The sequence below is a fragment of the Haliotis rufescens genome, unplaced genomic scaffold (genome assembly GCF_023055435.1).
Source record: "Haliotis rufescens isolate VD_foot unplaced genomic scaffold, xgHalRufe1.0.p SCAF_3, whole genome shotgun sequence".
Lineage (NCBI taxonomy): Eukaryota > Metazoa > Mollusca > Gastropoda > Lepetellida > Haliotidae > Haliotis > Haliotis rufescens.
In genome coordinates, this window is record NW_025964001.1 from 11331000 (window position 1) to 11345363 (window position 14364).

The window sequence follows — 14364 nt, forward strand, 5'->3', positions numbered from 1 at the left end:
TGCACATACACTCAGCATTGCTAGCCAGTGTTCAATGTTTGGAGTCGTACAACACCTGTTTGCGGTGGCTACATTTACAGTTACATGTATGGATCAGCTGGAACACACCTGGCACCTGACGTGTGAACGCTGCACGCCTTACAACACTGTCGGAAACAGGTTGGGCAGTGGTAGACATGTGTCAATCATTACAGTGGCCATGCAGTAGGTGTTACAGTACAAAGGGGCCTCCTGCAATAGGTGTTACAGTACAAAGGGACCTCTTGCAGTAGGTGTTACAGTACAAAGAGACCTCCTGCAATAGGTGTAACAGTACAAAGAGACCTCCTGCAATAAGTGTAACAGTACAAAGAGACCTCCTGCAGTAGGTGTTACAGTACAAAGGGACCTCCTGCAGTAGGTGTAACGTTACATAGAGACCTCCTGCAATAAGTGTAACAGTACAAAGAGACCTCCTGTAATAGGTGTAACAGTACAAAGGGACCTCCTGCAATAGGTGTAACAGTACAAAGGGACCTCCTGCAATAGGTGTAACAGTACAAAGGGGCCTCCTGCAGTAGGTGTAACAGTACAAAGGGACCTCCTGCAATAAGTGTAACAGTACAAAGGGACCTCCTGCAATAGGTGTAACGTTACATAGAGACCTCCTGCTATAAGTGTAACAGTACAAAGAGACCTCCTGCAATAGGTGTAACAGTACAAAGGGACCTCCTGCAGTAGGTGTAACAGTACAAAGGGATCTCCTGCAATAGGTGTAACGTTACATAGAGACCTCCTGCAATAGGTGTAACAGTACAAAGGGACATCCTGCAATAAGTGTAACAGTACAAAGGGACCTCCTGCAGTAGGTGTAACAGTACAAAGGGATCTCCTGCAATAGGTGTAACGTTACATAAAGACCTCCTGCAATAGGTGTAACAGTACAAAGGGACCTCCTGCAATAGGTGTAACAGTACAAAGAGACCTCCTGCAGTAGGTGTTACAGTACAAAGGGACCTCCTGCAATAAGTGAGTGTAACAGTACAAAGGGACCTCCTGCAATAAATGTAACAGTACAAAGGGACCTCCTGCAATAAGTGTAACAGTACAAAGAGACCTCCTGCAGTAGGTGTTGTAATACAGTACAAAGGGATCTCCTGCAGTAGGTGTAACAGTACAAAGGGATCTCCTGCAGTAGGTGTAACAGTACAAAGGGACCTCCTGCAATAGGTGTAACAGTACAAAGGGACCTCCTGCAATAGGTGTAACAGTACAAAGGGACCTCCTGCAATAGGTGTAACGTTACATAGAGACCTCCTGCAATAGATGTAACAGTACAAAGGGACCTCCTGCAGTAGGTGTAACAATACAAAGGGACCTCCTGCAATAGGTATAACGTTACATAGAGACCTCCTGCAATGGATGTAACAGTACAAAGGGACCTCCTGCAATAGGTGTAACAATGGGGATCTCCTGCAATAGGTGTAACGTTACATAGAGACCTCCTGCAATAGGTGTAACGTTACATAGAGACCTCCTGCAATAGGTGTAACAGTACAAAGGGACCTCCTGCAGTAGGTGTAACAATACAAAGGGACCTCCTGCAGTAGGTGTAACAGTACAAAGGGACCTCCTGCAAAAGGTGTAACAGTACAAAGGGACCTCCTGCAATAGGTGTAACAGTACAAAGGGGCCTCCTGCAATAAGTGTAACAGTACAAAGGGACCTCCTGCAATAGGTGTAACAGTACAAAGGGACCTCCTTCAATAGGTGTAACAGTACAAAGGGGCCTCCTGCAATAAGTGTAACAGTACAAAGGGGCCTCCTGCAGTAGGTGTAACAGTACAAAGGGGCCTCCTGCAATAGGTGTAACAGTACAAAGGGACCTCCTGCAATAGGTGTAACAGTACAAAGAGATCTCCTGCAATAAGTGTAACAGTACAAAGGGGCCTCCTGCAGTAGGTGTAACAGTACAAAGGGACCTCCTGCAATAAGTGTAACAGTACAAAGGGACCTCCTGCAATAGGTGTAACAGTGCAAAGGGACCTCCTACAGTAGGTGTAACAGTACAAAGGGACCTCCTGCAGTAGGTGTAACAGTACAAAGGGACCTCCTGCAATAGGTGTAACAGTACAAAGGGACCTCCTGCAATAGGTGTAACAGTACAAAGGGACCTCCTGCAATAGGTGTAACGTTACAAAGAGACCTCCTGCAATAGGTGTAACGTTACATAGAGACCTCCTGCAATAGTTGTAACAGTACAAAGGGACCTCCTGCAATAGGTGTAACAGTACAAAGGGACCTTCTGCAATAGGTGTAACGTTACATAGAGACCTCCTGCAATAGGTGTAACAGTACAAAGGGACCTCCTGCAATAGGTGTAACAGTACAAAGGGACCTTCTGCAATAGGTGTAACGTTACATAGAGACCTCCTGCAATAAGTGTAACAGTACAAAGGCACCTCCTGCAGTAGGTGTAACAGTACAAAGGGACCTCCTGCAGTAGGTGTAACAGTACAAAGGGACCTTCTGCAATAGGTGTAAAGTTACATAGAGACCTCCTGCAGTAGGTGTAACAGTACAAAGGGGCCTCCTGCAGTAGGTGTAACAGTACAAAGAGATCTCCTGCAATAGGTGTAACGTTACATAGAGACCTCCTGCAATAGGTGTAACAGTACAAAGGGACCTCCTGCAATAGGTGTAACAGTACAAAGGGACCTCCTGCAATAGGTGTAACAGTACAAAGGGACCTCCTGCAATAGGTGTAACAGTACAAAGGGACCTCCTGCAATAGGTGTAACAGTACAAAGGGGCCTCCTGCAATAAGTGTAACAGTACAAAGGGGCCTCCTGCAATAGGTGTAACAGTACAAAGGGACCTCCTGCAATAGGTGTAACAGTACAAAGGGACCTCCTGCAATAGGTGTAACAGTACAAAGGGACCTCCTGCAATAGGTGTAACAGTACAAAGGGGCCTCCTGCAATAGGTGTAACAGTACAAAGGGACCTCCTGCAATAAGTGTAACAGTACAAAGTGACCTCTTTTAATAAAGCAATCTATAAATATGTCAATGCGACATCGATAGTAAATCGTCCAATACCTACCGTTCTATATAAATATATAAATAGACATAAAAGACGAAATGCGGTAACATATATAAAGCAACCGGCATATAAAACATAACTTGGAGATATAATTGCATGAATAAACAACAAATCTATAGACGGAAGGTTGGAACGATGAAGTCAAAGATAATCACGTCGGTGTGAATTAGTGAGTTAATAAACTGCCGGGCAAAAGAAAGTGTACGCTAAAACTGGATTTGACCAAAATATTACAAACGTTTCCACAGCGTGACTATATAGACTGAAAACAGTGGCCGAAACACAGCAAACTAATGGCCAAAACACTGTTTTGATCCCGCATCAAATACATCACTAGCAAATAACCATTTCTTGTTTGTTTCATTTTTAGCTGAAATCAAACATGGGGTAATCTGTCATACAGACCCTGATACAAATATATCCAATACAGCCCATGCAAGTCTATAATGTTTGACAAGTCTAGATTAGAAAGTCTCCGGGCTCTTTTTTATTATACTTTTATTAAGAGAATTTAACAATTGTTTTTCTGTAAAATATGTTCATTTCAGAGACTAGATGTAAGTCATGGTAAACATGGGTGTTCACTTTCTTTTGTCCTGCACTTTAGTTGACGCCGCATCAGCAACATTGCCGCCATATGTCCAGCTACAAAGCCTCAAAATGCCGAGTCGCCTGCACATAAAGGAATGTTCATTTGTTGCGGGAATGTGGTGCGCAAATAGAAAACCCATCAAGCCATGCATATATTCATGTACATCCCATAGCTCTAGACTGCTATGTTGTGAGCCAGTGAGGTGTTAGTCAGCAACCATATATACCTATAGCTCATGAAGCGGTGAGTAATCCTGCTTAGACCAGAAAACCCAGCTGATAGTTTGAGAACCGCTCCGCTCCGTCCGAGTCTATATACACCATTCAGACACGTCACGTACAGGACCAGTCGATTCCTGTGATTCGACATGCGTGTGATGCTAGGAACCTAACTACTGATTGTTGAGGACCCCTACGGCGAACTCCGCCATCATGCTGTGCGTCTTTGAAGCGTGCGCGCGTCACACCGGTTGCGATCCAACATCGATGCAACATATACAGACTGAAATACAGTGCGATTGTTGCTAAGAGCGACCTATATTATCATTATTCTCTCACTGATGTCGTTTTTTAGGCTTAAAAACATAGAGATTTGTAATATGCTAAACCTAATGTTTTATGTAGTTATGAAAGTGTATTACATTTTCAAATCTATCTGACCAATCAGTGAAACTAGAAGACAGATCATCACCTGCACATACATTAATATAACACAGCTCACACCTCCGTGAAGTTCTCATTAAACCAATAATACCGTATGCCTAGTGTACTATAAAACATCAACTTTATATCATTAAAATAATTTCACTAGAGGGCCGGAAAGTACAAAACCTTAAAAAATTTCATTGGCTCAATCAGAACGTTGGATTCCGGAGCACAGTGAGTGAGTATGGTTTTACGCCGCTTTTAGCAATATTCGAGCAATATCAGAAATGAGCTTCACACATTGTACCCACGTAGTCCCGAGCACAGGTATTAATACATTTTACACATGCATGCTTATGTGGTAACTCTCATCCGCTACCGCAAGCTGAACTAAAATATGACCATGCAGACAGACAAGTACATTCATTTCGAAAGGGTAGCATTTCCAGCTTATAAGATAAACTGTAAAGCAATTATTCTCTTTTAGACATTGCTTTAACTTAATCAGATAGTTTTAGTATTTTTAAAATTATTTTCTATATATCGATCTATATATCATTTGTGTATGTAGCCATTTATCCATTTTCTTTTGAATACATACAAAAGGTTTGATATACATACTTTCCTTGCCGCTCGAAATGTATTAGCTTGTTCCGCTCTCTTATTTTATCAATTCAACACCATACATGATTGCACAATGTGTCTTCTCCACATAGTTGTAATACAACAAAAAGTGCATATCCCTACACCTGTGTCAAATCATACCGGCAGACTAAAACCTTTGTCAATAAGGAATGGTATTGAAGATTGTCACTCCGTGTTTAAACTTGCTGTCATGGCGTCCCATTGTACCCATACGGCGTGGAGCGATGCTCTCACTGTCAGCCCCCTGAACACGTCCTCTATATACAGTGCAGTCCGCCCCCGTAGATTGCTGACAATAGGATACGCCCATTGCAACATGGCGTCAGCTGCGCCCAAACACCCTCCGCGGACAAGCTGATTCACATATGCTTCACTTGTGCCACGAGTATGTCAATCATCTATATCTTTACATGCAGTGAATATGTTTTGAGTCCATTGTATCTCCACCCATGCAGTCCCACATGTAGACCTTCCTGCTATAGTCACGTCCATGTTGTCACAAATATCTTGAGGCGACATTGTTTATAGTTGTTATGCTCTTGATGTCTATTTCACACAATATACAGGTGAACACTGTTTATAGACTACAACACTAAGTATATACAACCATATTTACCGAGATATGTCTATAGTGTATAATTTTCTACTTGTGTTTATACTCTTATTAAACTAATTTTCGTCTTGAAAACAGACGTGTTTAAACCATATCAAGTCTGTGTATATTAACTATACATGTTCAAGTCTTATAACAATCATATCTTCAGTCAAAATGTATATTAAAACTGCTAGCGTATGTACACTTGTGGAATAAAACATGTTTAAGATTAGATTATATAATCATTTGAATTATGTTACCTTTTATGTAGCTAGCCACATGGGGTGATGTATATTATTATAAATTTGTTATATGTGCATTCTATCACAGAAGATTTCGTATAGACACGTGTCCAACATGCTGCATGCATGACGCCGTGCAACTTGGCCCATCTCCATAACCTCATATTGACACAGCGACGTTTTTTTCCATAGCTATCTCTATCCAATTGAACTATACAGCAACTTTCCTCACTATCGGCATTGCACAGTGTGGCAGCAGGAAGTTGTCGCGGAGGTTAAACTACATTATCAGTATATAGCTAATGCGATGGTAACTTGCCGCTATGTATTCTTTGTCTGTCGTCAAAGCAATTCTTTGCAAATAGGTTACACCGAAACCTTCACATAAAGCGCGGTATTTGAGTCTCTATAGTGATCTGGGTGATAGAAGGCCGATTATACGATCTTTGTCCATTGGTACAAGCCGCGTCAATAAACAGAAATCAATGAAGGTATCAGATGTATCCATACCTTGAACTCCGATCACAACCGTTTCTCTGTTGTTATTGCATAACAGATTTATTTAATGATGTGTTGAAGCATTTATAAAATATCTGCGACTATGCTAATATAATACTTTCCTGCAAACTATAGCACAATCGCGTTGACGCATTCACATGTTAAGCAGGGCAGGTCGATAGAGCAGCTCGAGTTACGCCCATAACTATGGCTAGTCGAGAGGCAAGCAGGATTTCTCGGCGTTTATTGAGGTCAGAGTGTGCGAGGCACCTGGCTGGCTGAAGCTCGATTCATTCGCGTCTTTGTTCACCAGCAGATCAGACGCTTGCTCGCCGGGCGCTGGTTTAATCCATCATGGCACCCCAGAAACGTTGTGCACAAGAAGCCGACTCTCTCCTAGGAGGGGTTAAAGCAGTTATTGTGGATATTGAGGGGACAACAACTCCAATTTCATTTGTGAAGGTAAAGTATTTAGGATCTTTGCGGCTAAGTAGACTGTTATTATTAAGTGTCGACCAACAAGGAACATGTACCGCTTCTGCGTTTCCTTGTAATTGCGCCAAATATTTGTTATAAGGGATGCGCTACTTTGATTTAACTATCATTGGGACTTCAACGGGAGGGTTTCTTCTGTCGGCTGCACCTGTCATGTTAGCGCTTTCAGCAGATGCGTTGTTTATCCACCGACATGCACGACATGGGTATCGGAGGGCACCATCGTCCCTGTAGATAACGCTGTTTGAGAATGTGAATATTAGGCATTTGCGGGTCCTCTTGTAGTGAGATGGACCTTATCCAACGGGGGGAAGTAGACAATATTACTATCACTCGTAAGTCTGCATTGTTTTTGTGACTTTGTCATTAGCCCGCTCCCGGAGTAGGAGCGCTTAAGGTACTTAGGAGCGCACGGCGTTTTCAATGAAAAACAATTATTTAAACATGACATTATGCTAAGTTATATGCGTGTTTAAGAAAATCATTTGAGGCTACTAAATGTCCGATCATTGTGTTGAATGCACATCTCTTAGGGTCTCGGTGATAAAATTTTGCAAAATGTTTATTTCCGGGTTTCTGAAAGTTGTTTTTTTCCAATGTGATGTTGACAGTAGAGCGTCATAAATTTTTGACGTTAATTTTTTCGCTATTCTGCCAAGTGGGTTAGTCTCTTTCAACTATATCATCTATTCAACAAGTGCTCTATCTCAATGGCAGATCAGTTTGTGATCTAAATTATAACTTTTAAGTTGGTGTGCCGGCAAAAGTTTTGTGCGGGGAGTTTGAATTATAGTGGGAATAGCCATGTTGGTCACGTGATAACTCTTCCATTCACTACCCTCGTTAAGCTAGTTGTAGAGAAAGGCAATATGGCGGTCCTGCACCGGACGGCCTTGAAAATGAGATTGATTTGTTGTATTCCGAGGTGGCTGAATTCTTTAAGGTTATTTAGAATATATTTGTGTATTTTCGACAAATACCCAAACATTTATTGGCAGCATGTACAAAGTTTAATGATCAGAATAGTTTCTTGAGCGTGTAATGTGAAACTGCCCCAGATGTGACCTACATGTAGTTTACCGTAAACATTCGGTAAAATGACTTCCGCGAATATCATACATTAATTGCATCTCTCTCTCAGTCAAACTTGGTTTACTTACTGTAGGTACATCTCCTGAATCGAAATACTCGTGTACCGATGTTATGGATAAAGTCCACATATTTTTACTACTGAAAAGTAGAATTGTATTTGCAAGGGAATATAATACTCGCAATATTAGCCAATCAGCTATTTAATTCAAATCAGATCTTTGTGCTCGCTTAAGAGAGATTGACCAATAACAGTTTTGAAATCTCCAAATGTACCACTGCAGTGTAACATTCAGCAAATTAAGGATGCAAAACAAAATTCTGCAAAAATAATTTTCTGAATTTCGCAACATTTATGTACCCAGTCAATTTTAACAATACAAAGTGTATTCTTTATGTTATTGATGAGTATTTTATATTAATGATATATATTTAAGCAATTCGAGGTAAAATATATTTATTCCTTGTTTTTTTCAGGACACATTATTCCCCTATATCACAGACAATCTGGACACTTACCTCAAGAAACATTATGACGACACAGAGACACAGAAAGACATTACAGCATTACGAACCCTGGTGAGGCACTGTGTAGCAATTACCAATTACTTACCTGAGTTAAATTTAGATGTGAAATAGAGATATCATATAGATAGATTGATGTTTTTTTCTCATCAAGATCCATTATATAAGTGTTGAAATTGAAAGGTTATAATTTAATGTATTTGAGTATGTATATTATGTGTTGTTTTTTTTTGTTTTTTTAAAAACATGCTATGATAGAAAGTACATGTGAAAATTAAATAAGACATTTTCATCTATTTGCTTCCGACATAAAATCCTGAAAACATTCCATTTTGCCATCACTACTGTATGGCTTAAAATAACAGCTTGCATGATTAGTAAGAGAATGCACATGCCATGCTCTTATCTCTGTAATAGCCAGCACAGAAAGAAATCAATGGTTGGTCAGTAAGGTTTTGTGAATTACATAAGAGTTACCTCCCTTACATCACACAAATGTTGGCCATTACCTTTCGAGGCCATTAACAGTATTTCCCTTGTCACGTTAGCATGCTGCTTTAAAGAGCAGCACAAAGCTGTGACATTGATTAATCCATCATGAATAGCAAAGTGCATGGACTTGTGAACTTGTTACATAATACAAAGATTTGGTGATCGGGGCAGTCATCTGGAACAGTTTCCGGTCTCTGCTTCTTTGTTGAAAGTTGAATGCATCTTAATGGTGTGTGAAGGTGTTCTGTCTGCAGTGGATCCCATGCCCCTTTGTCCTGGAGGGTTAGATCTCTGTTAGATCCAGAACTTCATGGCCTAGCCTCAGATGCTGTGAACAGCACCTGTCATGTGCGAGGTTGGGATTACATGATTATTACACAATCGGTCATTGATTTTTTCCTGTTCATTAACCCATACTTCTATCATTCAAAACTACCACTTCACATTTTACAAAACGTAACTACTCATTTTATGATGGTTGGTTGGTGTTCTTTTGTTTAATGCTGCACTCAGCAATATTCCAGCTATATGATGGCGGTCTGTAAATAATCAAGTCTGGTCCGACAATCCAGTGATTGACATCATGAGCATCGATCCACGCAATTGGGATATGATGACATGCATCAACCAAGTCAGCGAGTCTGACCTCCCGATGCCGTTAGTCGCCTCTTACGACAAGCATAGTCGCCTCTTTCGGCAAGCATGGGCTGCTGAAAACCTATTCTACCCCGGTGCTTCACAGGTCCCTCGTTTTTTTAAAATGGTTCCCTTCATGAAATTTCACACTTTACTAGTTCGAAGAAAAGAGGACCTTGCATCGGTTTTATATCTTCATCATGTTCATTGAATTACGGTTCTCCGCCATGAGTAAACTACTCAGGAGATGGATAAATATTTGTCACTTTTCTGGGGTGAAATGTTATTTATTTTCTTGATTTTATTCCAGGCTGCCAAAGACAAATCCGACTCTGTGGATGGTGTAGTTGAGATTCCTGATGGCAGCTCAGACAAGGAAGATATCCTGAAGGCAGTTTCGGAGAATGTGAGGTGGCAGATGAGCAAGGACAGAAAGTCCACAGAGCTGAAACAGCTCCAGGGTCACATGTGGCAGGAGGGCTACCAGAGCGGCGCCTTCAAGGGAGAGTATGTACACTGTCCATGCTAAATCAGCCTTTTACTGAAATACAAAATATCTGTGATTCAAGACAAATTTCTGTTGTAAGTGAACACCTGAGAACTTGCATTAAATATAATAAGTCTACAGTCCCCTTACCTTGTTATGTATGTGAGTAATGTATAAACTCTAAAAAACATTGTCCTATTACAAAAAAAAGTATCTGCTTCCATGGTACTAAGATTTGTTGGATTCAAAGATCAACTGTCACATAGGAAAAAAGGGAAAAAAAACCTACTTTAATGCTGCTTGTCTATGTACAAACACTGATCAAACATAATGTCTTTGAATGTGCTAAATTAGAGTTATGTCCCTTTTGTGGATGTATCATCATGATCAAGTTTCCAATGACTGTTGATATGGCTTCAGGATAACACTGTTATATATAAAGTGTGTATTAAAATAAGATTCATGACATCATTGTTATATATTGCCTGGTGATTGCCAATATATTTCATAAAACATTGTTAACTCATGTTACAGGGTGTCTGACAGTATGATTCAAAACGACATTATTTGTTACAGGGTGTCTGACAATAATTAATGACAACATTGTAAATGTTACAGGGTGTCTGACAGTATGATTCATGACAGTTTAATGTTACAGGGTGTCTGACAGTACGATTCATGACAGTTTAATAATGCAGGGTGTCTGACAGTATGATTCATGACAGTTTAATGTTGCAGGGTGCCTGACAGTATGATTCATGACAGTTGAATGTTACAGGGTGTCTGACAGTACGATTCATGACAGTTTAATGTTACAGAGTGTTTGACAAGATTCATGACAGTTTAATGTTACAGGGTGTCTGACAGTATGATTCATGACAGTTTAATGTTACAGGGTGTCTGACAGTACGATTCATGACAGTTTAATGTTGCAGGGTGTCTGACAGTATGATTCATGACAGTTTAATGTTACAGGGTGTCTGACAGTACGATTCATGACAGTTTAATGTTGCAGGGTGTCTGACAGTATGATTCATGACAGTTGAATGTTACAGGGTGTCTGACAGTACGATTCATGACAGTTTAATGTTACAGAGTGTTTGACAAGATTCATGACAGTTTAATGTTACAGGGTGTCTGACAGTATGATTCATGACAGTTTAATGTTACAGGGTGTCTGACAGTACGATTCATGACAGTTTAATGTTGCAGGGTGTCTGACAGTATGATTCATGACAGTTGAATGTTACAGGGTGTCTGACAGTACGATTCATGACAGTTTAATGTTGCAGGGTGTCTGACAGTACGATTCATGACAGTTTAATGTTGCAGGGTGTTTGATGATGTGCCAGCAGTTATACAGCAGCTGTCGGAGGAGGGCATCAAGCTATATGTCTACTCGTCTGGCAGTGTGGAGGCACAGAAGCTACTGTTTGCCAACACATCAGAGGGAGATTTAGTAGAAGTGAGTCCTCTTATAAATTTTATGTTTGGAACCACGTCTTCTGATTGTTTGTTTATTTGTTTGTTTGTTGTTTAAAGCCACACACAGCAATACACCAGCTATATTATGGTGGTCTGTAAATAAACGAGACTGGAACAGACAGTCCGTGATTGATATCATGAGCATCGATCCACACAATTAGGATATGATGACATGCATCAACCAAGTCAGCGAGCCTAACCAACCGATCCCGTTAGTCACCTCTTACGACAAGAATGGGTTGCTAAAGACCTATTGTACCCCAAGTTTTCACAGGTCCATTGTCTTTTTAAGAAACCTAGTGGCAAGAGCTTATCCTCGTAAATAGCAGTATACTGTAATGGATAGTACAGGATATTAACACACTTAAATCATATGTCTTGTCCTAAGAGGATAATGAATCAATCAAGTGACAGCATCAGTTCATGAATATACATCATATATCGACCCGTGAAGATCAGGGGTAGAATAGGTCTTCAGCAACCCATGCTTGTCATAAAAAGCAACTATCTTGTCAAAGAGGCGACTAACGGGATCGGGTTATCAGGCTCGCTGACTTGGTTAATGCATGTCGTATCCCAATTGCATGGATCGATGCTCATGATGTCATTCACTGGATTGTCTGGTCCAGACTCGACTATTTACAGACCGCTGTTGGAATATTGCTGAGTGCGGCGTAAATCAGCAAATAAACATCATATATCAAATTTTGTCATCAATAAAATTCATTTTGCTTTTTTAACAAGTTTTGAAACAAGTACAAATTTGTATCATAATGTGACAAATCTGTTAATAGTTTGCATTGTAATCCATTCCATTGAGCAATCGACCAGATACCTGTTGCTACAGCTCTGCACTACATTTCAAAACCACCATGCTATATAACAAGCACACATGTATTACAAGCAGAGTCTGATATCTGTCTTTACTTCCAGTTGTTCACAGATTTCTTCGACACAACAATAGGCAGCAAAACAGCGAGCAGCAGCTACAAGACGTTAGTGACGAAAGTTGGGTGTGAAAATGATGAAATTCTCTTCCTCACAGATACCCCAGAGGGTAGGTTCATACTTTTCCACGGCAGTGACAACCCTGAGATCTCAGTGCATAAGGGGCGGCGGGGTAGCCTAGTGGTTCAAGTGTTCGCTTGTCACGCGAATGCCTGGGTTCGAATAACCACATGGGTACAATGTGTGAAGCCCATTTCTGGTGTCCCCCGCAATGATATTGCTTGAATATTGCTAAAAGCGGAGTAAAACTCTACTCACTCACTCACTCAACACATAACAGGTCCCCCAGTACATCTGGAGGACAGCGGAGGTGTTGTCTTCTGTCTTGTTTGGTTTATTGATAGTCAGAGATAACTTGTAACAAATACAGAACAAATAAGAACTTCTGCCGAGTTGTGAAAATGACCACAGATGGGGAACTAACTCTTTTTGTTTGTGATTCCTCATTAATTACATTTCATCCTGCTGTGCATACTTTAAGAGATCAGTTTTATATAAGGTAAATATGTGTTTTGAAATTTCTGTATATTTCTATTTACTACAATGTCATTAAAATCAGATCAGCACTGCACCCTCATTATTGAAGAGCCAGTTACCCACATCCCGTGGACAAAGCAAGCCCAGCTCTACAATTAAAGTCTATGTTAAAATATGGAAATAATGAAAGTCTTGGAATGCTTAGTGCTTAGGAATTGGTGGAATGCTTAGTGCTTAGGAATTGGTCTGAAAGGGGGGAATTCAGTCATGTGCATGGGCTCGGAAATAATGCTCCAGCTATATAGATGATTCAGCTGTATTAGAGAACATGTCGCTATGGCTGAAATAATGCCGATGCGACGTTAACTTTTAATCCACCCACTCAGTGAACATGTTGAGCCTCCTTCTTTCTTTTATTTGATTGAAGACACAACTTATCTTTAGATAATAACATAATAATGCACTATTAATATACTCAACAAGATGTAATAACCACCCATGTCATGATTTGTTGTATATCGGATTTTCCTTGTGTACAGAGGCCAAGGCAGCAAATCAGGCAGGAATGAGAAGCACTCTGGTCATCCGGCCTGGCAATCAGGATCTCACAGAGGAACACCTACAGAACTTCAGTTGTATTGAAAAGTTTGATGAATTGTATGGTGATGAAGATTATGATGAAGAAGACCTAAAGAGGTTTGAGGGGGATGACAACGGGGAGGCTGAGGACGACGAGGAGGACCCTGATGAAGATGAAGATGATGACGAGGTGGAAGAGGAAAACCCAGAGGAAGAAGATGATGCATAAATAATGCTGCCATCCCCACAAACCATCTCACAGCCTCTGTCATATCATCCCTACTCTACGTGTTCATATTGTCATACTAGGTGCTTTTTTAGACTGATTTCTCATTGGATTTCATTTTACATATATATTTACATATAAATAGTTTTCATCTGGGCGGAGCCTGGAGACCATTACCAGTGTTTCGGACTGCTGTTGTCTTGATATTACTACCATATTTATGTGTATGATGCCCAGGAATACCACTGCTGTACAGAACATGCGGGTAGAAGTCTGAGAAGCAGACGATTGGGCAGGCTGCAAGCGGCAGTCGGGAACCACATTTTCTTGAGGAATAAAAGTAGTTTCCTAAACAGTTACGTTTTATTTTGTTGCTTGAAGAAAGAGGATGACAAATTCTTCAAATGAATGACAGCTTGACATAAACTTGATACACATTGCAGAGGTTATCAGCAATAGCAGGCTTCTACATCTCATTACCCTGTGGTTTGTCAGTGTGATGTGAAACATTGTTTGTTTGTATATTTGTTGTTTAAACCCACACTCAGCAATATTCCAGCTGTATG

General features: G+C 40.5%; 1 protein-coding gene across 1 annotated transcript; it reads left to right on the forward strand.

The window, feature by feature from the left end:
- The first annotated feature begins 6571 nt into the window (after positions 1-6571).
- Positions 6572-14153, forward strand: LOC124146630 (enolase-phosphatase E1-like). Its single transcript, XM_046517005.2, has 6 exons — positions 6572-6761; positions 8361-8462; positions 9847-10043; positions 11356-11488; positions 12442-12565; positions 13533-14153. Exons 1-6 carry the CDS (start codon positions 6654-6656, stop codon positions 13799-13801), a joined length of 933 nt encoding a protein of 310 aa, XP_046372961.1. The 5' UTR covers positions 6572-6653; the 3' UTR covers positions 13802-14153.
- The last annotated feature ends 211 nt before the right edge of the window (positions 14154-14364 follow it).